This window comes from Arachis duranensis, chromosome 7, assembly GCF_000817695.3.
Source record: "Arachis duranensis cultivar V14167 chromosome 7, aradu.V14167.gnm2.J7QH, whole genome shotgun sequence".
NCBI classification, from domain to species: domain Eukaryota; kingdom Viridiplantae; phylum Streptophyta; class Magnoliopsida; order Fabales; family Fabaceae; genus Arachis; species Arachis duranensis.
This window is the reverse complement of record NC_029778.3, coordinates 55,672,621-55,698,116: the sequence shown is the minus strand read 5'-3', so window position 1 is coordinate 55,698,116 and position 25,496 is coordinate 55,672,621. Positions and strand designations below refer to the sequence as shown.

Here is a 25,496-nt window from a genome sequence, read left to right as displayed (position 1 = left end):
ATAGGGATTGTGTGTCCAGCACCAATCCAGCACCACTCTCGCAGAATAATTCGTTGTGCACCCTTTTTTACGTCGAAAATCAGGGCACGCGGCTGCATGGAGCACGCGGTCGCGTGGGAGGCCATTATTCCCATATGATGCAGACGCGTCAGCGACGCGGTCGCGTGGGACAATTTGTGCCACTGGCACGCCTCCAGCGTGACTCTCTGTTCATCTTTCTTTTCTTCATAACGCACTGGTGACGCGGACACGTCAGCGACGCTGCCGCGTTGCATGCGTAAAATTTTTTTTTATTATTATGCAGTATGCAGAGTGCAATGCTTAATATGAATGCTATGCATGATTATAGGTTCAGTAAAAATTCAAAAACAAACAAAACATACTCGAATTAAAACTGAAAAGGGAACGATCATACCATGGTGGGTTGTCTCCCACCTAGCACTTTTAGTTAAAGTCCTTAAGTTGGACATTTGAGGAGTTTCCTGTTATGGCGGCTTGTGCTTGAACTCATCCAGAAATCTCCACCAATGTTTGGAGTTCCAGTAGCCTCCAGGGTCCCAAACAAGGCGCAGAAAGCCTTCAAGTAAGTTAAAGCAAGTGACAAGGCCCCAAGAGTGTTGATTTCTAGATTGAATTCCGGGGTCCCAAATCTTGCTTTTGCACCCGTCTTCTTGTTGAGCAATACTGTTCCAGCCGGGTGGCAAACAGTCTGAATTCTCACTGAAGCAGCCATACAACTTTCTAGACCCATTCAGTTGAGCTCTACACCAACCTTTGCGTTTAAATGTTGAGCACATAACCATGTTGAACCTTGCAGGATAAATCTTATCTCTGATCATCTTCTTCTTACTCTTAATGCCACAGAGAGCTCTAAGTTGACCATCCGTCTCCAGTAGCCCATATTCAAGTGGAATTAGAAAGCTAAGGGATATGAATTTTACCCACTTGAATGTTGTGAAGGATGATGGCAACTTAGGGGGAGGTGTTTCTAATGAACGTGCAAGCTCCACTCCCTTGTGCTCTTCTTCTACATCTTCCACCTCTTTGTAATCTTCAATATCAACCTCTTCCTTTTGGTGAATTTCTTCCAATTTAATCTCTTCTTCATTGTTCACCAAGGGCATGGGATGTTCTGTTTCATCTTCTTTAAACTCCATATCAAGTTCAATGGAAGAGGATTCAAATGTAGATAAGAATTCATCAATGATTGAATCCATCTCTTGATCGTCTCCTTCAAAGTCTTCAACTATGATATGCTTTGGAGGTTGTACACCCTCCTCAACATCAGCTTCAAACATCTTTGAAGGGTGCTCTATAACTTGACTTTCCCATGGAGGTTCAGCATCTCCTAAGTCTTCAACCACTGCCTCCTCTTCTTCTTCAATAATTTCGACTTCCTCCACTAGTTCCAATATCAAATCGTGCTGCTCACTATCCACCGGAGTGCCCAATTTCTCCTTCCTGCTACATTCTTCAGTAGATTTCCCACATAAAACCATGGGGGTTCTTTGAATGTCCGAACGTCGGAAAGGTAATCGATTTCTTTCTTGATCCAGGTATTTAAGTATGCAATCGTATACGTCCTCGATGATTTTCTTTTCAACTATTTCTTCACCTTCAAGCACAAAATCCTCCTTGTTGTCTTCCTTCACTAGTTCTTCAACCACGCTATCAACTTCAAGGGTCTCTACTACCTTCACCTTTAGTGCCTCCTCTAGCTCCTTATGAAGTATGGATTCGCGAAGATGATCCTTTCTCTCTTGTTCTATGTCAATAATATCAGTAGGATCATGTTGCTCTTGGATTGATGGATGTTGGTGCTCTTCCACGGATGATGGTGATGGGATGGGTGGATCATTATATGGTTGAAAAGGAAGTACACTAGAGCTTGAGGGTTGATTGTTGAAGGTATTCGGTGGTCCAATTCGGGCGGCGAGAGCTTGTATAGTAGAGTTTAGATCGGTAAATGCTTTCTCCATGGAGGTTTGGGGTGGATAGGAGGGTTCATTTGTTGGGAGAAAGGGTTCATGGTAGGAAGGTGGTTCATCTTGATAAGGATATGGAGATGGTGAATATTGAGGTGGTGGTTCTAAGTATGGCTCGTAGGGTGGTTGGTGTGGTGGATAAGGATTAGGGTCATATGGAGGTGTTTGGTGGAAAGAGGCTTGTGAGTATGGTGGTCCAAAGTCATGTTGAGGATATCTATCATTTTGGTATGCATTGCAGAATGGTCTTCATCCATGACATCTGGGAAGGTCTTGTTGCCAAAAGGGTTGATCAGATCCTCTTGGCTCCATCCATCCTTGATTGGTCTGACCGTGATGCATATTCCTTCTGTGGTTTCTATTTCCTTCAACAAAGTTAGAACCAAACTCAAAGCGAGAGGGGTGAGAATTCATAGTAGTTATCAAAAATTAAGGGGAAAAAGGAGAAACAAATAAACAAGTAAAAGAAAAATATTTTTTCTTTGAAAACTATTTACAATAACCAATAATAAGGCACACGTTTGCAATTCCCTGGCAACAGTGCCATTTTGATGTTAGAATTTTTGCTAGTAAAGAATTTTATAAAAATAGTCGCGTTGTAGATATAGATTCTAAACCAACAGAAATCCCTTCATGCAAACGTTTTGGTTGTCACAAGTAACAAACCCCTTTAAAATTGAAAACCGAGTATTTAAACCTCGGGTCGTCTTCTCAAGGAATTGCAGGGAGGTATGTTGTTATTATTGGTTATGGAAAAACAGTGTTTGGGGTTGAAAAAGGTTTCAAGCAAGAGAAATAGATTACAGAATTGATAAATTAATAACTAATAAAACTTTTGGCAAGGTATTATAACTGGAAGTCCTATCCTTATCAATTGTGATGAGAATTGGATTTTAATCCCACTTAGTTAACCTTTACTAACGCAAAGGAAAGTCAAGTGAAATAATTAGTTTGATCCTCAAGTCCTAGTCAATCCCTGTGGGAAGACTAGCTTTAGAGCGATCTGCCAATTTCAACCACTGCTTTATTTGATAATTCAAGAGTTACCAATTATTTAACTCAAGCCAAGAGGGAAAATTCTAAATTAAATTAAAGACATCATAATTAGAATAAAGCAATCATAAATCTGAAAATACCTCAAATTATATTAAATAGAAATATCAAATGTAACATGGAAAAGTTCATAGACAAATAAAAGAGAAAGTAAATAAAAAGAAACATTGAACCTGGGATCGAGAGTCACTCCTAAAACTAAGAGAAGTCCTAAATCCCTATCCTAAGAGAGAGAGGAGAGAACCTCTCTCCAAACTAAACCTAAATCATGGAAAGTAACTAAAACTGCCAGCTCTCCCCGAATGGATGCATTCCCCCACTTCATAACCTCTGGTCTATGCCTTCTGAACTTGGATTTGGGCCAAAAAGGGCTTCAGAATTCGCTATGAGCGCTTTCTGCAATTTCTGGTGCGTGGCCTCTGTCATGCGTCCGCGTGGGTCACGCGGTCGTGTCGATTGGAGTTTTCCTTATCGCGCGGTCGCGTCAGTCATGCGGCCGCGTCATAGGTGTTCTTCTTTAGGTGCGCGGTCGCATCAGTCATGCGGTCGTGTCACTGCTTCTTCGCGCTTGGCATACGGCTGCGTCGTCCATGCGGTCGCGTGGATGCCAGTTTCTCCAAAACTCCATTTTACGCTTTCCTTCCATTTTTGTATGTTCCTTTTCCATCCTTTAAGTCATTCCTGCCTTAGAAGATCTGAAACTACTCAACACACTAATCATGGCATCGAATGGAAATAAAGGTAATTAAAATAATTAATTCTAAAGCATAAAAAACATGTTTTTCACATACATCACATAATAAGGAAGGAAAAGTAAAACCATGCAATTAATATGAATAAGTGGGTGAAGGATTGAATAAATCACTCAAACTAAGCACAAAATATATCATAAAATATGGGTTTATCAATCATACTAGAAATGCTTTCTCATGTTGGACCAAATTGGGGTTTGGACGGATATAGTGACATGTAATCCTCTCAACACTTTGATTTGGAAATACATGTGGTATAATCAGTGACCATACTTCATCTCTTCCCATGAGCAATTAAATCAAGGAATTGGGCAATTGTTCAAGCTTAGAGAGATTGGGTTGCCAAGGAATTGGGACCCAATCATCTAAGATTACCAAGGAGATCAATGAATGCATTGATTGAGGAAGAGATGAGAATGAATTTGATCCGGAGGATGCAACATCTCCTAAGCCCAATAAATTCCCCATTTCTAATCTTACCCATTCTCTTTACTTTCTGTCATTTATCTTCATGCTCATTTCTCCAAATCCCCATTAAGATTCTGCAATTTACTTTCTGCACTTTACTTTCCCGCTATTTAAATCTTTTGCAATTCTCACTCAATTTCTGTTAGCTCAACTAGCACATCTTTCCAACTAAAGTTGCTTGACCAATCAATCCTTGTGGGATTCGAGCTCACTCTATGTGACCTTTTACTTGATGACAATTCGGTATACTTGCCAAAGAGAAATTTATTGAGAGACAAGTTTTCATGCATCATCGGATCCAGCAGTGGACGTCGACCCACCTACCCAGTCTCAGCCGGAGCATCGAGGACGATGCTTCATTCTAATTGTAGGGAGGTTGCCGTCGTCGTCATCGGCAGGATTTTCTATCTTGGGTGACCATTTTTAGACTTTTGTGTTATTTGGCCTTATTCTGTTTATTTTTAGTATTTGAGCACTTTACTTTATTGCATTTTTTTGGGATTATTGTATATACTAGCTATTTTGAATACTTCTGTTTCAGTTTATTGCATTTGACATCTTTTATTTGTATATATTCTTTAGATTTCTAGCTTGATTTGCACTTTTAGTTATTTGAGTTTATTGGTTATGATTTGAAAATATGGTTTATTGAGCTTAGTTTACCCTTTTTGCATATGAGAATTTGGTTTGATTGAAAGAGGGAAATAAACTAAGAATTTTTTTTTATTTTCTCAATCACAACATTGCACTTAGGATACATATAATAAGCTTAGTCAAAACAATGAATTTCTCCAAGGAATTTATCTATAGGGCACCAACCCAATTGATTGAAAATTTTTTGTGTTGAACTTGCATGAATTACACATATTGTGGATCATGTTTTGAGCTAAGAACACAAGCATGTGAGATTTGAGCCTAATGGTGTAGTTACATTGTATAACCACTTATTTTCATTGTTGTGTGTGATTATTCTCTTTCTATAATTGTGATATTTGATTTGTTTAATTTTTTATGTCCATTATTCCATGTATACATGCATTTATATGATTGAGGCCATTGTTTCATAAAGCTCACTTACCCAAATAGCGTACCTTTTACTTTCCATTGTTAACCAATTTTGAGCCTATGCTTAACCTAATTATTCTTTATTTTAGCACATTACAAGCCTAAAGCGAGAAACAATAAATGTCCCTTGTTTGGATCTTTGATTAGCTTAGGCTAGTGAGAGTGTTTAGTATTCAAGTTTGGGGAAGGTTGGGAACATTGGGTTGGGATAAAAGGTGTTTTATATTTCTATATTTGGAAACTGGGTGCATACTCATGCATTGAATATGTTAAACCATATGAATTGATGCTCTTGTATATATTTTAGTGCAAAAAAAAATTATAGAAAAATGAGAAAAAGCAAAGCAATAAAAAGGGGACAAAATGCCCCAAGGTAAAGTTCAATAATATCAATGCATATGAGATGTAAATCGAAAAGAGTAATGCATGAGTGTGTGTGTGAACAAGTGAGGATCATGGGTAGTTAGGTTTGTTTAGACTTTTATAGGTTGCTATATAGGTTAGGTGAGAAGCTTAGGTTAATCAAAGATTCAAATTCTAGTCCACTTAACCATATGTAACCCTACCTTGACCCTAGCCCCATTACAACCTTATGGAAAGTCCTCATGATATTTGTATGCATGCATGAAATAATTGTTGATTGTTAGATGAAAAACAAATTTTGGAAAGCATGATTAGGGGAGAATTGAGTGAATCAACCCCAAACACTTGAGTGACTAGAGCGGATACACGTCCGGTGAGGGTTCGATTGCTCAATTACATGTTTTCACCATGATCATCCCTTTTCTTGCAAGTTTGCACTTCTTTTTGATAATTCAATACAATTGTGGGTTTGATTTGATTTCTATTACTTTAGCCCTTGTGCTTATATATGTTCTCTTGGAAGTAATTTATTTTAACCAAGCATTTGCATTCATACAGACAATTGCATTTAGATAGGTTGCATATAGTTTATTTGCATTGAATAATTGTCATACCCATGTTTCCTTCTTAATTTAGCATGAGGACATGCTACTGTTTAAGTGTGGGGAGGTTGATAAACCCCATTTTTAGGGTTTATCTTGAGTTGAATTTAGAGGTATTTTATCATTTTTTTCCCACATTTATTCAATGAAATAGCATGGTTTTGTAATTCTCCCTTGAATTATGCTTAAGTGTAAAAACATGCTTTTTAACCCTTTAATTTCCTAATTTGAATTCACCTTTGATTCCACTAGATGCCTTGATGTGTGTGTTAGTGAATTCAGGTTGAAAAGGCTAGGAATGGATCAAAGGGTTGAAGAGAAAAGCATGCAAAGTGAAGAAATCATGAGAAATCAAGGATTTAGAGTGCGCTCACCGACGCACACACGCAACAAATGTGCACGCGTGGAAGTTGACGTCGCATGGCAACGCGTACGTGTGCACTACGCGTATGCGTGGATAGCAAATTGCCAAGCGATGCGTACGCGTGACCCACACGTATGCGTCGATGCTCGCACGTGACCTCATTAAAGTAAAAATGCTGGGGGCAATTTCTGAGCTTCCCATGCCTGAATCCAACTAATTCCAGAGGCTATTTCATGCAGAATTGAAGATTGGACAAAGGGGGGAGCACTTAGTGTAGTTATGATGAACCTTTAGTTAGTTTTCTAAAGAGAGAAGCTCTCTCTTCTCTCTAGAATTAGGTTAGGTTATGATTAGGTTAATCTGTTAATTTCTCATTTTGGTTTTGTTTATGTTATGAATATTCTTGTCAATTTTAATTTCCTTTAATGCAATTTGAGGTATTTCATGTTAATTTTGCTCTCTTTAATTGTTAGTGCTGATTACTTGTGTTGGGTAGTAGTAGATTTTATTAATTCTTGAAATTTACTATGCTTTCCCTTTTATACCTTCCAAGCGTTTGACAAAATGCTTAGAAGGATGTTAGAGTAGAATTTTGTGTTCTTGACTTGGGATGGTAACTTAGGAACCCTAGAGTTACTAATGTCCAAGTGATTGATAATTGATATCCATTGATACTAGCTTTCACTAAGTAATTAGTGAGTGAATAGGACTTATGGAGTGGGATTGATAAAACTCATTTGACCTTCCTTCACTTGTTAGAGGATGACTTAATGGGATTGATCCTTGCGATTATCATATTGTGGTTAGTGACAAGGATAGAGATCCTTAACCATCAACCCTTGCCAAGACCTTTTTATCATTTGAGTTTCATTTACTTTCTTGTTATTTACTTTCTTGTCTATTATTCCCAAAACCCCAAAACACGTACCCATAACCAATAACAAGAATACTTTCCTACAATTCCTTGAGAGACGACCTAAGGTTTAAATACTTTGGTTTATTTTTATTGGGGTTTGTACTTGTGACAAATAAATTTTTGATTGAGGAATTGTTTGTCGGTTTAGAACTATACTTGCAACGAGATTTCATTTGTGAAATTCTTTACCGACACGAAAATTTTTACTTCATCAAGAAGAATAAAATAAAAGGAGATGGAGGGGGAAGGCAATTCGGCCAAAGGGGGTTTTGTGGTGTACGAGAGGTGTATGTATGAAGGGTTAGTATGAGGGATATTTATAGGAGTGGGCTAGGGTAGGTTTGGTCATGGGTGGGGTAAATGGGAGGAAAATTTGATTTTGAAGTGGGTGAGGGTTATGATGGATTTGGGGAAGTGATATGGATATGATTGGGCTATGATTTAAAAAGAAGAGAGAAGAAGTGGGCTAGGTAGAGATGCTGTGGGACCCACTAGTCCTGAGAGGCTAGGGAATTCAAAGTCCCTGCTCTCTGCTTTGGCATTTGAACGCCCAGGGTCTACTCCGTGGCTGACGTTCAATGCCAGCTATGCTGCTCATTTGGGGCGTTGAATGCCCAGCCAGTGCTCCCTAGCTAACGTTCAACACCAGCAACACTCCATCTAGAGTATTCTGTTTTCACTACTGAACATTTCTGTCTCTATTCTGACTGATACATATGAACCTAAAAAAAACTTTAAAGAAAAATAAAATAAAATTAAGGAATTAAAAAAAATATAAATAATTAATTAAGGTTGTGTTGCCTCCCAATAAGCGCCCCTTTAACGTCACTAGCTTGACAGTTAGCTCCTTAAGGCCTTCTTTATACAGGTGTTTCTAATGATTTGGCAAATTGCTTGTCTTTTTCTGCCTTTTAGAGCTTCTAAAGGTATGGCAGCTTGCGCAGATATTTCGGGGCCTTTGGCAGTGCATGATGAGAATCCAAGATAACTGAAAAGGGGTTATCAGGGTATCTGGGGGATACATCCCTTGGATTGGCATTTATAGCTCCTCCCATCTCTGGGCATTGAACGCCTGAGCTGCCTGCTCCTAGGCATTCAGTGCCCCCAATGGTGCCTTGGGTTGTGGTGTTTTCATGCCCTGGTGTCTCCTCTGCATCCTGTGCCCTTTTGTTCTGAGGTTGGGTGTTCAGGGTTCTACCACTCCTTAGTTGAATTGCTTGGTACTCCTTCCTTATCTGTTCAAATATCTACTGTTTGGCCTGGTTCAACTGTGCTTCCATATTCTTGCTGAAGGCTCGGGTCTCCTGTAATACTTCTTGTAGGCTCAGTACTTGTTGTGTGAGAAAGCTCAGTTGCTAGGTTAAAGACTCATTTTGTTCAAGAATGGTGGGTTTAGTAGATATGACCTTGACTTCCCCCTTCATTAAGGTTCCACTGGATGAGTATAAATATTGATTATTGGCGACCATCTCAATGAGTTCATTCGCTTCTTCGGTCGTCTTCCTTATGTATATTAAACCACCTGCAGAGTTATCCAGGGACATCTTGGCCATGTTCGAGAGTCCATAATAGAAAATATCCAACTTAACCCAGTCTGAGAACATTTCAGTGGGGAATCGTCTGAGCATCAGCTTGTATCTTCCCCAAGCATCATAAAGAGACTCGCTTTATCCTTGTTTAAAGGTCTGAATATCCATTCTTAACTTACTTAGCTTCCTTGGAGGAAAGTATTGATTCAGAAACTTGTTCACTACTTTACTCCATGTGTTCAGGCTTGCTTTGGGTTGAGCATCCAACCATCTCTTTGCTTGATCTTTTACAGTAAATAGGAAAAGCAACAGCCTGTAGACGTCAGGGTCTACTCTGTTGGTCCTCACAATGTCACAGATCTGCAGAAAATTAGCGAGGAACTCATTGGGTTCTTCCTGTGCGAGTCCATGAAAGTGACAGTTCTCCTACACTAGAGTGATCAATTATGGGTTGAGCTCAAAATTTTCTACTTTGGTAGGAGGTACACAAATGCTCCTTCCATAGAAATTAGGAGTGGAGCTGTGTAAGATCCCAAGGTTCTTCTGGGTTATGCATTCCTAATTGGATCTATAGTGATTTTGGTGTTCCTGTACCAACAAGAGACAAAGAAAAGTTGGAGTCTCTATGTCAAGGTCTAAAGAGCTCTCAGTGAGATATCCAGAAGAAATAAAATTAAAATAAAGTGGCCAATTAACAAGAAAATTCGAAACAAGAATGCAGGAATTAGTCTTTAAAGTTTTAAAATTAGACAGAAATTGTTTTTTTAAATCGAAAGTAAATAAATAAAAAAAACTAGAAATTTTGAAATTTTTTTAAAGAAATTAGAAAGAAAGGGGTTTAAAAATTTTTGAAATTCAAAAAGAAAGAGAAAACACTAAAGAAACACTAAATTTAAAATTTGAATTTAAATGAAAATAAGATAACTTAAAACAAAACTTTGAAAATAAAGAGAAAGATAAATAAGTTAAGTTTGAAAATTTAAGGGAAATAAATAAACTAGTAACCAAAATTAAAAAGAAAATCAAGATAAAATCAAAAATCAAGAGAAAGTCGAGAATCAAGGAAAAGATAAATAAGATAAAGATTTGAAAGTCAAGAAAAATAAGATTCGAAAATTAGAAAGGAAAGTTAATCAAACCAAAAAGAAAATCACTAAAGAGACACTAAACTTAAAATTTAAAATTAAATTAAAATTAGATAACAAAAAAATTTTGAAAATTAAAAGGGAAAGATAAACAATATTAATTTTAAAAATTTGAAGAAAAAACAATAAAAGAACACCAAACTTAAAATTTTTTAAATCAAATAAGAGAAAATAACTAAAACAATTCGAACAAAAAGAAAAAAAAGGAAAAGATAAACAAGATAGAAATTGAATGTTCAAGAAAGCAAACAAGATCAATTTTTGAAAATCAAGAAGAACAACAATTAAACAAAAACTAAAAAAATACCTGATCTAAGCAACAAGACAACCGGTAGTTGTCAATCACGAACAATCTCCGGCAACGGTGTAAAAAATTTGGTGCGCAAAATTAGAACTCGCACAACTTTACCGGTAAGTGCACCGGGTCGTCCAAGTGATATCTCAGATGAGTGAGGGTTGATCCCACAAGGATTGTTGGATTGAGCAAGTAATAGTCATCTTGCTAGACTTAGGTAGACGAAAAGTAAAGAGAATTGTTGTTGTTGTAGGCTTATAAATTAAGAAAGTAAAGAAAAGCAATTAAAGATTGTTAAAGAGCTAATATATAGAAGTACTTAAGGTTTCGGATATGCTTATCTTTCTTGATTAATACTTCCTGTTGACTATTTAACAATGAATGATTCATTCTATGGCAAACTGTATGTAATTAAATCCCAATTTCTTGGCAGTTTAATCTCTTCTGATTCTCATCAAAAGCCAGGGTCAATAATCATTCGATTTGAACGAGGGTGAAGCTCAGCATTTTAGTTTAGCGGCACAAAAACCTTAATTACCCAAAATTGACAGGATTTCATGTCACATATCCCAATCAACCGCATGTAACCCTCAATTTAGGAGGAGTGTTTTTAAGCTGTAGTTCAAGCGACCTTAGTCAGAGTATCACAAGAGCTCGTGTAGAATCAGAGGTTATACTTCCGTTCCAGCCCATATTCATAGGACTAAGAATGAAAACAACACCTTAGAATTGAATCAAACATTAATTAAAAGAGAAGAGTAATAATATTAATCCATAGGAATAAGCAGAGCTCCTAACCTTAACCAGGAGGTTTAGTTACTCATACTTTATAGAGAAAACATAAAGAAGATTTGAGGTAATGTGTATATGATGATCTAAAATCTAAGTGATCTCCTCTTTAAATAGTAAATGCTAACCCTAAAAGATGTCAATTTAATTTAAGAATTACAAAAATAAAATAAAAGAAGCTTAAAGAGTGCTAAAATCCACTTTGGGGCCCACTTGATGAGTGTTTGGGCTGATGCCTGGCGTTCAACTCAGGTTCTATACATTCAACTTGGAGAAGGGGGTGTGCTTGCTATTTTCTGCTCCCTGGATGGCGTTGAACGGCAGTTTTGGGCGTTCAACTTGGGAGGTCAGTCTTTCTTGGGCGTTGGACACCCAGGCTTGGCGTTTAACGCCCGTTTTGGTAGTCATTCTGGAAGAGAAGTATAAACTATCATATATTGTTGGAAAGCTCTAAAATTTAGCTTTCTAACGCCGTTGAGATCGTATCAATTGGATCTCTATAGCTCAATATATGTTTGTTGGACTGCATGGAGGTCAGAATTGATAGCATCCGCTATGCTTTCTTCGTCTCTGAACAAGATTCTGCCAAACTTGTCCAAAAATTACCTAAAATCATTGAAATAACACTAAAACTCAAAGTAGTATCTAAAGATGAATTTCGTACTGAAACATAGTAAAATTTAATACAATCTAACTAAAAACAACTAGAAAATGCAATGAAAATGGGTATAAGATGCTGACGCATCAAGGAGGAGGATACAAACACTTTTATCAGATTAGATTTTTCATTGGAGTTACAGATCATAAGAAATCCTCCATGCACGGCTTTGGCTATTTCTTTTTGGGAGAGAGAGAAATTTATGTCTTATATAATGTGTGATTAGTGAGTCATGTCACTTAATTAGGTGGAGAAGGCATGCGTCACGACACGTGGCGCATTAAACGCAACGTGTTGCGTTTTTGAGCTACTGAGTCAGTGAAGTTAAATTTTTAAATATCTTAAAAGGTAATCAAGGTAATTAAACATAGTAAAAATTTAAATAAATGTCTTAACTAGTGGTATTTAATTAGAATAAGGATTAGATAAATTATTAATGTAAATGAGATTTGTAAAGCTGAACTTTTTCAATCTTTCGAGTCCAATATCAAGTGACCATCCTTTGTCAAATAAAATTAAACAATAACATAATATTAATATTACATTATTATTCTTTTTATTTAAAGATCGCAGAAAAAAAAAAATTTATCATAGATGTTATGCAAAAAAAACGTAAAACTTGCATATGCAACTTTAACGCAAAAATCAGAATATTACAGTCACATCATCAAGTCACATCAGTACACCAATAACCAAAATAGATAACAGACTAACATCATACTTTTTTGTACCAATTTTAAAAACATAATTGATACATAGAATTTCTTAGACAATTTTATGTACAACATTAATGTCAAAAACCACCTTAAAACTTAACTCTATTTAAAACCGTTAAAATTAAATTGTTGACTGAAAATATTTATTTATTTCTTTTTTTATCCTTAAACTCCATTATTCGAATCCCTTCTTTCCACACCCAAATCACTCTCTTCGTTTTCCTACATCTTTTCCAATTCCTATAACCACCAAAAAACGAAAAGAAAACAACAATGAGTTATATATGAGCCGAGATTAGCAAGACTTTTATTAAATTAGGCCAGAATAATTAATTTTATTTTTAATTAAAAGTCTACATAAAATATTAGTTAAAGCTGGATGATTTAATAATCAATTATAATAGGTAGCCATCCTAGTCCTAAACGTTATATTTGATTCGTTTTTCAAAAGGGCTATTCACACACTAAACTTAATTATTAAAATTGGATAATATATTTGTGTATAAATATACGTATAATTTAATTTATTTTAATATATATTTTATATTTTTATGTATATTTTATATTATTAATTAATTTTAATAATTAATTTTAATATACACCTAGTATTGTTGTTTTTTTAAATAACTTTTACTTTTCTTTCATATAAATACAAGTTATACTAGAAACTAATAGCATCATGACATTTAAATTGAAACGAGAGATAATTGAAATTTCTAAATTACCTATTAAGATTAAAATATCACATGTTTGGTTAAACCAAACAATATCCAAGAAATGAAAATTTTACATCACCTAACAAATAGATAAATCTAAGAATCAAAATTCTCAATGACCAAAGGTTGACAATAGGTGTTCAAAAACCAAGAGATCAGAAAACAACACCACCTAACTCTGGAGGCGCAAGTTGCTGTGTTATAGTAGGGTTTGACAATCTTGAGATAAAATATTTGTGTCATCGGTTAATGAATCCACCGTTACTTGGCACAAAATATGGTATTTCTTTTTCCCACCACGTAACTGCCATGTTTTGATTCCTGCATGAAATTGCATGGTTAAAGAAAACGTGACATGCGCTTTCTTGTTCACATTTGTCACGCTCTCTTGGACTTCTTTAGGTAGGCTATTATCTTTCAACTCTTTCAATTCTAACGTCATCGTCGTTGAGCTACAATGTTCTTGAAAGACAGTTGGAAATGCACCCGATGCGATTTCTTGTTGATTTGCCGAGAGGGAAATCTGCCCTTCTTTGTACAAAATCCCAGCTTTCGAATTCGGATTGTGGACTTGTAAAGTGATGTTGTATATTGGGTTGGTTCCATTCTGGAAACTAAACTGTTGGATTACGAATCTTGGATCCTTAGGCTTATTTAACATGATGTAAAAGCCAATTAAGAGGCAACCAATGCATAAAACAATGCCAATGTACATAACAATTCTTGCGTAGATCCAACATTGTCTCTTTCTACCGACTTTTGCAGTTGTTTTCTGATATTTCTCAGCGATTCGGGCATTTTCCGGAGGAGGTACACGGTAGACTTGGTCCCTAGGGACTTGGATAACGTAGGTTCCATTATTATTGATGTTTTCCAATTGGGGCTTGCAGAGTTGGTTCTGATTGGGGTCAACTTTAGGCGATTGCGGCGATGAAAATGATGGAGTCCGCTCCTCCATGGGAGTATGGGGAGCGGTGAGATGTGGAGAGGAAGGAGAAGGGATCGGAGGAGAGAGTAGTCAAAATTGTTTGCGTGGGAGGTAAAAGTGGGGTTTGTGCATGCTATGCACATTGCATGGAGTTGGAGAGGATGAGATTGGGAGAGAATTATGGGTTAAAAAATGTGAGATGGAGGTTTTGGAGAAAAAACAATTAAAGAAATGAAAAAAAGTGACATTGAGAAGATATCCCAATATTAGATTAAATTTAAGGATGTTTTTGTGTCCCAATTAATTTTTGTCACTTAACTCGTGGTTGAGATTCAAAGTCAAATTATTTCGTTGACAAAAAAAAAGTTAATATTTCCTTTTGGTATTATGTTTACTGTTTAGACATATTTTCAAATAGAGTAATTACTCGTTTCTAAGGTTTCTAATATCGAAAATTTCTGTTTTCATGTTTTAAATATATATAAAATAGGATCAAACGTATTTTTGTTATATAATATAATTTTTTCAATTTAATTTATTTAACCAAAATAATTATTTAGAATTTTTAAAATTTTCAGGTACTATTTTTAAAGTTTTTAATTTTTTTTAAATTATTTTATATTTCACTTTTCAAACTAAGTTGAAAGAAATTGTATTGTCAAATAATAATAAATGTCGGAGACTATTTTATGTATTTTTGTTAATTTAATGTATTTTAAGGTAGCATTTAGTTAATGTCCATGTCTCTCTAAAATATAGATACAATAATATACATCAGTCATTTAGTTTGGTGAGACATAGAAATTTGATGAACACGAAAAGACATAAATGGACATAAATATACAAAATTTATGTACCACCTTTAAGTTGAGACACTAAAATATAGACATAAAATACTGAATTTTTTTTCTTTTTGTCCTTGAATAGTTTTTAAATTTCAATTCTAACCGTAAATCCTAATAACGTTTCTTTCTCCCTCTCTCCTTCCTTCTTCCTTCTCCCTCTTCACTCCTCCATCTTCTTCTCAAAATAGACTATTTTTTAGGATTATTATGTATAAAAAAAATTAAAATTTGTCATAAAAATAAATTTTGACACTATTTTAACTGTGAAAATATGTTAATAAAAGTTTTGTTAAAAATAGTATTTTTGACATATAAGTAATTGTAAAAAAAAGTTTAAATCTTATTTTGATAAATATTGGCCGTCAAAAATAATTTGTTAGAAAAATTTGAGAATATATTTTTTGTGATACTTATTAATTGTCAAAAATACTATTTATTTTGACACTTATTGACCATAAAAAATTCTCAACAAAATTTTTTAACAAAGAATGAGATGAGATCTTGAATGAAAAATAAACTGAGATTTTGAAGATGAATAATGAGTAATATGATCCTAAAGTGAGAGTAGTGTGATGCCAAAATTGACGGAGCTCAACGAAGAAAAAGAATAATGGAATAAGTTGAAAATAAATAAATGTCAAAATTGAGGAGTAATTTTCTACAATCAAATTATTCATCAAAAAAATATAAAAAATTTAACATTTGTGATATTTGTCAAAAATATATATTAATTTTTATACTTAACTATAGCCGTTAAAAATCTCTTGTTAAAATAGCTCTCTTTTCTTGTAGTGTCTGTCACTATCCTCTCCCTCAATCACGTCTTCCTTTACCACTACCGCTGTCGCCATTCTTTGCCACTCGTCCAGATTTGTCACTCACCACTAAAATAGTCGTAATGTTGTCACCATACAGCTCTCGCAAAACAGTAAAATCGCAGCACCATCGCCATCCAACCCTCACGAGATAGCAAGTGACATATAATTTGGATTAGAATAGTTTTTGAAAATTGTGCTTTCTTCTAAGATTTGACTGGACAGGACTAGCTTGAATATGTAACATATAATTCGACCTAAGAACTACTTTTAAATCTTATTTGAATCTAAAAGTAGTTTTTGTGCTTAATCTCTTGATTAATTAATTGAAAACTAATTAATGCATGAGAAACTGAAGTGCCAAGGAATTGGAAATCAGTTACTAAATATTTGTCGTGAAAGATCTTTGAAAACTTCAAGATAAGTAAACAATGTTTGATTTTTCTAAAAATATAAATATCTCCCAATCCCTTAACTCTCACCATCTTTATCTTATCTCAAATCAACATTCAAACTCTTTGTCCGTAAGCATTCAATAACACTCAAGGTTCTCAAACTCTTGGTAAGACACAGTCTTGCCCCCCTTCAAATTTGGTTTTATTAAGCTAATTAGCAATTTAATCTGATAATTATTGTTTGTTCAATCTTTTAATTCTTGTAAGAATGATATTCACTCACCGTGATATTACTTAAATGATTCGGTGTATTTATCGTTAAACTGTAATTTTTGCTTATAAATAGTTTTAGCCTCAAATGCTAACATTTTAATAAAATAAACCTCTAATAATTTTGATATGATTACCAATTGATTTAGTATCTTTTCTTACCATTTTTTATTTCTAAATCGTCTCAAAAGCATTTCGGCTGGATGTATGAAAATCTTTGTTTATAAATCAATATATCATGTTTTCTTAGAGACTCATGCTTGAAAAATATTTTAGTGTGTATATGAAAGAGATTCTTGAGTTATAATTCTTAACAAGAATTATCTAAGTCCTATATTAGGATCTTCATAATCTTTGACGTAACTTCTTGTTTGCTTCATTGCTTTCCTTATGTTGTTGCATGATCCTGAATCTTCTACGATTGACATTTATCAAAATCGCATTCTTATAATACTTGAATTCATGCATATTCATATACACTTATAGTCAAAAGACCTATTACCTTAATAACTAAATAAAATCTAAGATGATAGGTCAATTTTTGTTTTCTTATCAAGCATGCTATTATCATATTGAATTTTCTATATTGTAGATATTATGATGATGTCATGACAGAGGGGATATGCTACTCGGGAAGTTGAGTTGCTAAAGAAGAGGCATATCCCTTCAATCGTTATACTATCAATCCATAATTTCGAACAATATAAAATTTCAAAATAATAATGCACAAGAAGAAAACAAGATCTGAATTAACAGAAAATTCAAAACAATAATGGTATAGCATGACTTTAAGATATTTATTGTTCACTTTTACTTATTATTTTAAGAGTTAATAGTCAAATTAATCTTTAAAAGATAAGACATTTTTTAAATTCATCTCTAAAAGATTTTTTCAATCAAAATAGTCTTTCAAATATTGCGAATTAATCATATTTGTCTTCCAGTCACTCTATTAACAATTTTCTTCAAAGATTGATGTTGTAAAACGTTAATTGATAACATATATAATACTTGATATGTCTAATTGGATATTTACCAAATATGTTTATGATAATTTATTAATTTAGTTATTTTTTTCAATTACAAAAATCATATTCCTAATATAACCTAGTGACTAAATTGATAAATTTTCGTAAACATATTTAGTCAACGCCTAATTAAACATGTTATGTGTCATGTATGCTATCAGTTAACATTTTACATCATCAATCGTTGTAAAAAATTATGAGTAGAGTAACAGAACGATAGATATGATTAATTCGTAATCTTTGAAGGACCAATTTGATTGAAAAAGTCTTTTAGGGACGAATTTGAAAAATACCTTTATCTTTTAGGAACTAATTTGACTATTAATCCATTATTTTAATCATACATAGTTATTTCATGTTCTACTTTTTCGGTCTATGATTTCTTAACTCCAAAAACCTGCTAACTTAGAACGGTTTTCAAAAAGTAACTTAGACAATTTTAAGTTTCTTAAGGAGGTGCCAACTCTGAAGTTAAGCGTATAGAAACTTTTAACTAAAGACCCCAAAATTTTTTAACATATTATATTAGCATTCATTTAAGCAAAGTAATAGGTTTTCTGGCCCGAGAAAACCTTTAGTAGCTTACACAATTTGCAAATTCTTGAGTAGATACTAACTTAAACCTCATGTATGGACTCGAAAGGCCAAGATCACCATCCTCGATAGGAGGGGCATTTTCTATCAACAGGAGACATCCTTAAAACATCAGGTTCTTTTCCAGCAGGGAATTTCACAATCTTTCAAACAAAATGTTGCTAAATAGTATAACCATCTCGGTATATTATCCATCCTTGCACATCCTTAGAACCTGACAACACAGAAGAATGTTAGAGGTTGAAAATTTGACATGGAATATATGGAATTTATGGAAAATTTAACTAGTAAGTGTATCGGATCGTACCAAATAATACTTCAAGTGAGTGAGGATTGATCCCACAAGAATCGATGGATCAAGTAACAATGGTTGAATGATTTACTTAGTCAAACAAGCAGAAAATATTATTTCGGAGTTCAAGTGCATTAAACAGTAAATTAGAAATTTAGAAAGCAAGCAGTAAATTTGGTGTGAAAACTATAGTTAAGGTTTCAGAGGTATGTATGTTTCTGGATTAATGTTTCTTACCAACTATTTTAATCATGCAAGATCCAATTCATGCCAAACCCTAATTCCTTAGTAATTTAGTCTCCTCTAACCTAGTCAATCGCCAATTCCTTGGTCACTTAATGTAGATTAAAGGGTTAAGTCCAATTCTAGTTTATTAGCCACAAAAACCCTAATTACCAAAATATAAGAGGATTATATGTCACATATCCCATTAAGTCCAGGTAATTAGTGATTTAGGAGGCATTACTTTTAAGCTTGTATTCAAATGAGTTAACTTTTTCAAGAATCAACAAGAATTCATGTAGAACAAGAGTTATTTTCCAATACACTCAAATTCATAAGATGAAAAACGAAAGTAATCCTTGAAATTAAATCAATACAATAATTAAAATAGAGTGACAATAGTATTAATTCATAGAATAAACAGAGCTCATAACCTTAACAATAGAGGTTTAGTTGCTCATAGCTCAGAGAAAAATTAGGTTCCAAAAAAATGTGTAATGTCTACAATGAGGTAGAAGAGAAGAGAGAAGAGCCCGAAGGGCTAAATCTTTTCCCTTGTATATCTAACTTAATTTAATTTAAAAATAAAAAGGAATAAAAAATTTTAAACCTAAAAAATTGTGTTTCGAAATAATAATTACCAAAAGAAATTAAAATAAAACTAATTACTAATAACAGTCTAAGCCAACGCAACCTTCTTTAAGATTCATATTTGCGTTACTGGCGCTAAACGCCAGACTCGGTGTTTAGCGCCGATAGTGTGGTATTCTGGGCGTGCTTTACGAAGTCTTCCGTGTAAAATGCTAGGTCGTTGCGTTTAGTGCCAACTCAACAAAGAGCTTGCACGCGGTACGAGGTTCTTGGCGCCAAATGTCAGGTAGCAGCGTTTAGCGCCAGCTTGCTAGCATCAAATTTCTTTCTTTTTCTTCTACACGAATTCTGTCAAACTTGCCCAAATTTTTTCTGAAACAAATAAAATCACAATGTGCCTCAAAGTAGCACCCAAATAGGCTTCAAGCACTAAAATCTCAATAAAACTCAATAAATTCACATCTAAAATAGTACGAAAACATAGAAAAGATACTCACGCATTGCAACACCAAACTTGAATTGTTGCTTGTCCTAAAGCAACCAAAACAACCTAAATATGAAATTTGGGTCTGCCTAAGAATTGAGTTTTCAATTAAGCTCCTGTCTCTTCTCTAAGTGGGTTAACAACACTGTGATCCTGAATAGTTTCGGCATCTCACTATCCATTGAAACTCAAAAATGTCGATGTCCTTTAGAACTAGAACTCGGATAATATTATGAATTCTCTTCCTTTTTAACCTCTAATTAATCCTTGAACACGGCATTTTCTTTTGTTCTTTTCTTTAGTGCTTTGCACTTTGAGCCTAGCTGTGATTCTAGATGTTTTATCTCAAGTTTCACTTGACACAGAAACACCACAAGCACTTAACTGGGAAACTCTTTGAGTTCTGGTTTTTCTTTTTATTTTTTTCAGTCAGTGGTTGATAAACCACTATTTTATGGTTTATATTGTGTTTAATTGTGTGGTTTTATCATGATCCTTACCCACTTATTCATTAATTTAGCATACAATTATATTTCCTTCCTGAAATTATTACATGGTTGAAAACTGCTTCCTAGAGACTTTTTAATTATGCATTTTAGTTCTCCTTTATCTCATTCGATGCCGTGATCTGTGTGTTAAGTGTTTCAGGCTTTATAGGGCATGGATGAGTTGGAGATTGGAAAGGAAGCTAGCAAAAATGGAAGGAACACAAGAAATTGAGGAGATAATCAGTGAGAAGTGACGCGGCCGCATGGCTCACGCGTTCGCGCGAAAGAGGAAAAATCGCAGTGATGCGGCCGCATGGCTCACGCGACCGCGCGGAATGGAAAAGCACAAGTGACGTGGAGGCGTGGACGACGTGAACGCGTGGCAAGGAAAAACGCGAATGCGCGTCCGCATGGATGACGCGGTCGCGTGACATGCGCGATCTGCATAATCTGCAGATTCCGCTGGGGGCAATTTTGGGCCCTGTTTTAACCCAGTTCTCGGCCCAGAACAGCAGACTAGAGCCAGAGAACATGCAGAAACTAGAGACAACATTCATTTTACACAGTTTTAGTTTTAGATCTAGTTTTTACTCCTCCTCTAGGTTTTTCTCTCTACACATTGATAGTTTTTAGGATTTTATTTTTCTATCACTTTTTGCATTGGGATATTGAGAAGAGTTATTACCTCATCAAGACTTCGTCATTCTAGTTCGTTTTCTTTACTTGGCTTACTCTTCCATGTCCTTTGCTTTGTTAATTTTACCATTGGAATATTATTAGGATTTATTTAATACAAGGATTACTTTTATTTTTATTTGATTATTTTGATTTTTATTTACAATGTCTTTCTTTAATTCCTTTTCACATGTTATGAATTTTACATTCACAATGAGCGAGTAGTTCCCTAACTTGATGGGGAGTTGATTGAAAAGAACCAATTGAGTTGGAAGGCTTAAAAGAACGATTGTAATTGGGTTTATTGTTGGATTGCCCTCTAGTCACTAACACCAACCCCTTCTAATTAAGTGGGTTGCAACTTGTGAACGGACATAGCATTCCAACCTGTTTGACTTTCCCTTACCTAGTAAGAGATAACTAAACAGGATAACCTTTAATTATCAATTAATCTAGAGAGTAATCCAACAACAGCGGGACTTCCAACTAATCAACTCCCAGTCAAGGTTTTTATTTACATTATTCAAATTCTCCAAATTAATTCCCTATTTACTCAACTCAAACCTTTTTGAAATCATCTGATTAATAAAATAGCACACTTTTCTGTAACTCGTTGGGAGACGACCTGGGATTCATACTCCCAGTATTTAAAATTTAAATTTCTGTGACACCTTTCTAAATTGATAAGTGGATTTCTGGTGAGTTAAGAACTATACTTGCAACGTACACATTTTAATAATTTTTAATTCACCAATTTCCGCCGCATCAGTGGTGCTCAGAGCCTTTGGCATACTCTTTACTTGCACTTGGTCTCGACTCTTAGTGCTCTGTCTCAAGAATTCCTTCACACATTCACACCACAAGCATATGGCTAGGAAAACAACTCTTTGGGCTTTTAATCACATTTGACCTCCCTAGCCATTGATGCTCACTGGTGCACGGAATTGTGATCACACTTTTCATAACTCCAGTACAACTAACCAGCAAGTGCATTGGATCGTCCAAGTAATAAAACCTTACGCGAGTAAGGGTCGATCCCATAGAGATTGCCGGCTTGAAGCAAGCTATGGTCATCCTGTAAATTTTAGTTAGGCGGATTGAATTAGTTATGAGTTTTAATAATTGAAAGATAAATAAAATGTAAATTAAAATAAAGATACTTATGTAATTCATTGGTGGGAATTTCAGATAAGCATTTGGAGATTCTTTGTTGCTTCTGAACCTCTGTTTTCCTATTGTCTTCATCCAATCATGTGTGCTCCCTTCCATGGCAAGCTGTATGTTGGTGGATCACCGTTGTCAATGGCTACCATCTGTCCTCTTAGTGAAAATGGTCTAGGTACGGTTTCTATACACCTAATCAATTGTCGGATCTCTCGTCTCAGATGAAAAATACCAGGCACAGCTACCGCACGGCTAATCATCTGTCGGTTCTCACTTGTGTTGGAATAGGATCTCTCTATCCTTTAGCACACTGTCACTGCGCCCAACATTCGTGAGTTTGAAGCTCGTCATAGTTATCCCGTCCCAGATCCTACTCGGAATACCACAGACAAGGTTTAGACTTTCTGGATCTCGAGAATGCTGCCAATTGGTTCTAGCCTCTACCATGAAAGTTCTAATATCACGAATTCGAATGCTCTGTTGTCAAGAGAGGCAAGTCAAGTCCATGGATCAGAGACCCAAGAGACTATACTCCGGCTGTCATCCAATGACTATGTTGAACATCATGTAGACCGTTTGTAGTTGTCAAGCACGCGGATCTTGGCTAAGCGAGTAACGAAGATAGTGGGTGATTGTCACGGGTCACCCCTTTATTCTGACTGAACTGAATTAAGTACGAGAGTATATTTTGGAGAAGAAGTAAGCGTGAATTGAAAGAGAAATAATATTACTTGCATTAATTCATGAAGAACAGCAGAGCTCCGCACCTTAATCTATGAGGTGTAGAAACTCCACCGTTGCAAAATACATAAGATAAAAAAGGTCTAGGCATGGCCGAATGGCCAGCCTCCCAAATGTTAAAAATGGCATAATCCTCCAAATACAATAATAAAAAGTGATATTTATACTAAACTAGTTACTAAGGATTACAAAAAATAAGTAACTAAGTGCAGATAGTGCAGAAATCTACTTCTGGGGCCCACTTGGGGTGTGCTTGGGCTGAGCATTGAGCTTTACATGTGCATAGGTCTTTTCTAGAGTTAAACGCCAGCTTGGATGCCACTTTGGGCGTTTAACTCCGGTTCTGGTGCTAGTTCCAGCGTTTTATGCCAGAAAAGGGTCTCTAGCTGGCGTTAAATGCCAGTTTGGGCCATCAAATCTCGAGTAAAGTATAAACTATTATACATTGCTGGAAAGTCCAAGATGTTAGCTTTCCATCCCAATTGAGAACGCCCCAATTGGACTTCTTTAGCTCCAGAAAAACGCGTTTGAGTGCAGGGAGGTTAGAATCCAACAGCATCTGCATTCCTTTCTCAGTCTCTGAATTAGATTTTTGCTCAGGTCCCTCAACTTCAGCCAGAAAATACCTGAAATTACAGAAAAACACACAAATGCATAGTAAAGTCCAGAAATGTGATTTTTTCATAAAAACTAATAAAAATATAATGAAAAGTAACTAAAACATACTAAAAACTACCTAAAAACAATGACAAAAAGCGTATAAATTATCCGCTCATCACTCACCGCCTTGGACCTTGCTTTTTATTTTCTTTTGTTTTTGCTGTCTATTTTACTTCAAGGATTAATTTCTTGTTTAATTTAGAGAATCCATAATACTTCTCTAAACTCTAGTACCTCAAGAATTAACACTCTTAACTTCAACATCAATTATGCACTATTCTTTCCATACATTCAGAGCCACAGATAATACCACCATATCAAGATAAATAAGACAATTTAGAATATATAGACTCAATTTCTCATGCAATTACACCACTTTTCTTTTTCTTTTTCAATCTCAGTGAGCATACATGAGACAACTTTTCAAAATACGCATAAAATACTAATTTAATTAACTAAACTAGAAGAACTAGTAATACTGCTAATCATGCAAAGGATTGAGAACTAAATACTAGAAAACAGGAAATAAAATATAATAACTGAAAACAGAAATAAGGAAAATATCAATAAAGAAACTCAACCACCTCGGTCCTAGTGCCTGCCTCCTCTTGAAAATCCTCGCTGAGCTCAAAAATTACACCTCAGCTATTCCATCTCCCGTCTCTGGTTCTATTGTTCCTCTACAAACTGCTAAAGGATAGCACAATGGCCCTCATGGTCCATCCTTAGCTGATCAACGGACAATTCCAGATGTCCAATGGATGATGTCAACTGATCGCTGTAATCCTGCAGAGGAAAATAGTATTCCTAAGGTATTTCAGGATGTTGAGGCTGAGGTGCGGGAGCCGACTCCTCTCTCGGGGATATGTAATACTCCAAGCGTACTCCATAGTCTTTTTAGAGATAGGCTGCTCGATAGGGATAAGAGTGTCATGGTCAATCCGCACCCTAGCAGCCTTACAGAGGCGGTAAACCAAGTGTAGGAACGCCATCTTAGCATGGGTGGAGGCATTGGAAGCAACGTTGTATATCTTCTGTGGAATCACCCACTCAACATCCACCACATGACTGAGCATGATACAATAGATCATCACTGCTTGGTCTATGGTCACCTCAGATCGGTTGCTCATACAGATGATGAAGCACTGAATGAACTCCAACCATCCTCTAGTAATCTGCTTCAGATTGTGCCGGCCCAACTGGTAAGGTTGCCTCTCAAAATTGAGCCTCCACTGGACTCCCGGAAGGCATCTGTCTGTGAGTATCTACTCTAGCCTCTTGTCTTTGTTGACCCTCTCAGTATAGGACTCTTCATCATCCTCATCCCCAGTTTGTGATAGGCGAAGTGTCTCTCTCACGCTCTGTGGTCCAAAGTCAATGACTCACACTCGCACCATAGTCCTCAAGTTCTTGGGGATAGGGTTTACACCTTTCACGTGCTTGTAAGTCACCCAAGTATTAGCATAAAACTCTTGGACCATCAACTGGCCCACCTCAGTAACTGGGTTGCACAATGTGCCCCAGCTCATCTTTTGAATCTCAGCCTGTAACTCTAGATACTCGTCCGTTTTATAGTCAAACCAAACCTCTGGAATCACCTTCTTCCACAAAGTGATCTCATGAAAATGGTCCTCATGGACCTTGGAACTGAATCGATTTGCATCAAAAGGACCGGTCACTAGGGCCTTCTCCTTCCTCTTCCTAGAGGAAGACTCTCCGGTCTTGGGTGCCATAATTGATAATAAGAGAAAAATAGCGGCGCGGCCATACCAAACTTAGAAATTTGATCATCCCTAGGCAAAGAATAAGAAAACAGAAGGAGAAGGGTATAAGTAGGTAGTGGTGGAAAGAAAGGAGAGAAAGGGAATTTGTATATATATATATATAT

General features: G+C 35.6%; 1 protein-coding gene across 1 annotated transcript; it reads right to left on the bottom strand.

Moving 5' to 3' along the window:
- Nucleotides 1–13,615: 13,615 nt before the first annotated feature.
- Nucleotides 13,616–14,374, bottom strand: LOC110273779 (NDR1/HIN1-like protein 13). The gene has a single exon (XM_021126898.2). It carries the CDS (start codon nucleotides 14,372–14,374, stop codon nucleotides 13,616–13,618), a length of 759 nt encoding a protein of 252 aa, XP_020982557.1.
- Nucleotides 14,375–25,496: the final 11,122 nt, after the last annotated feature.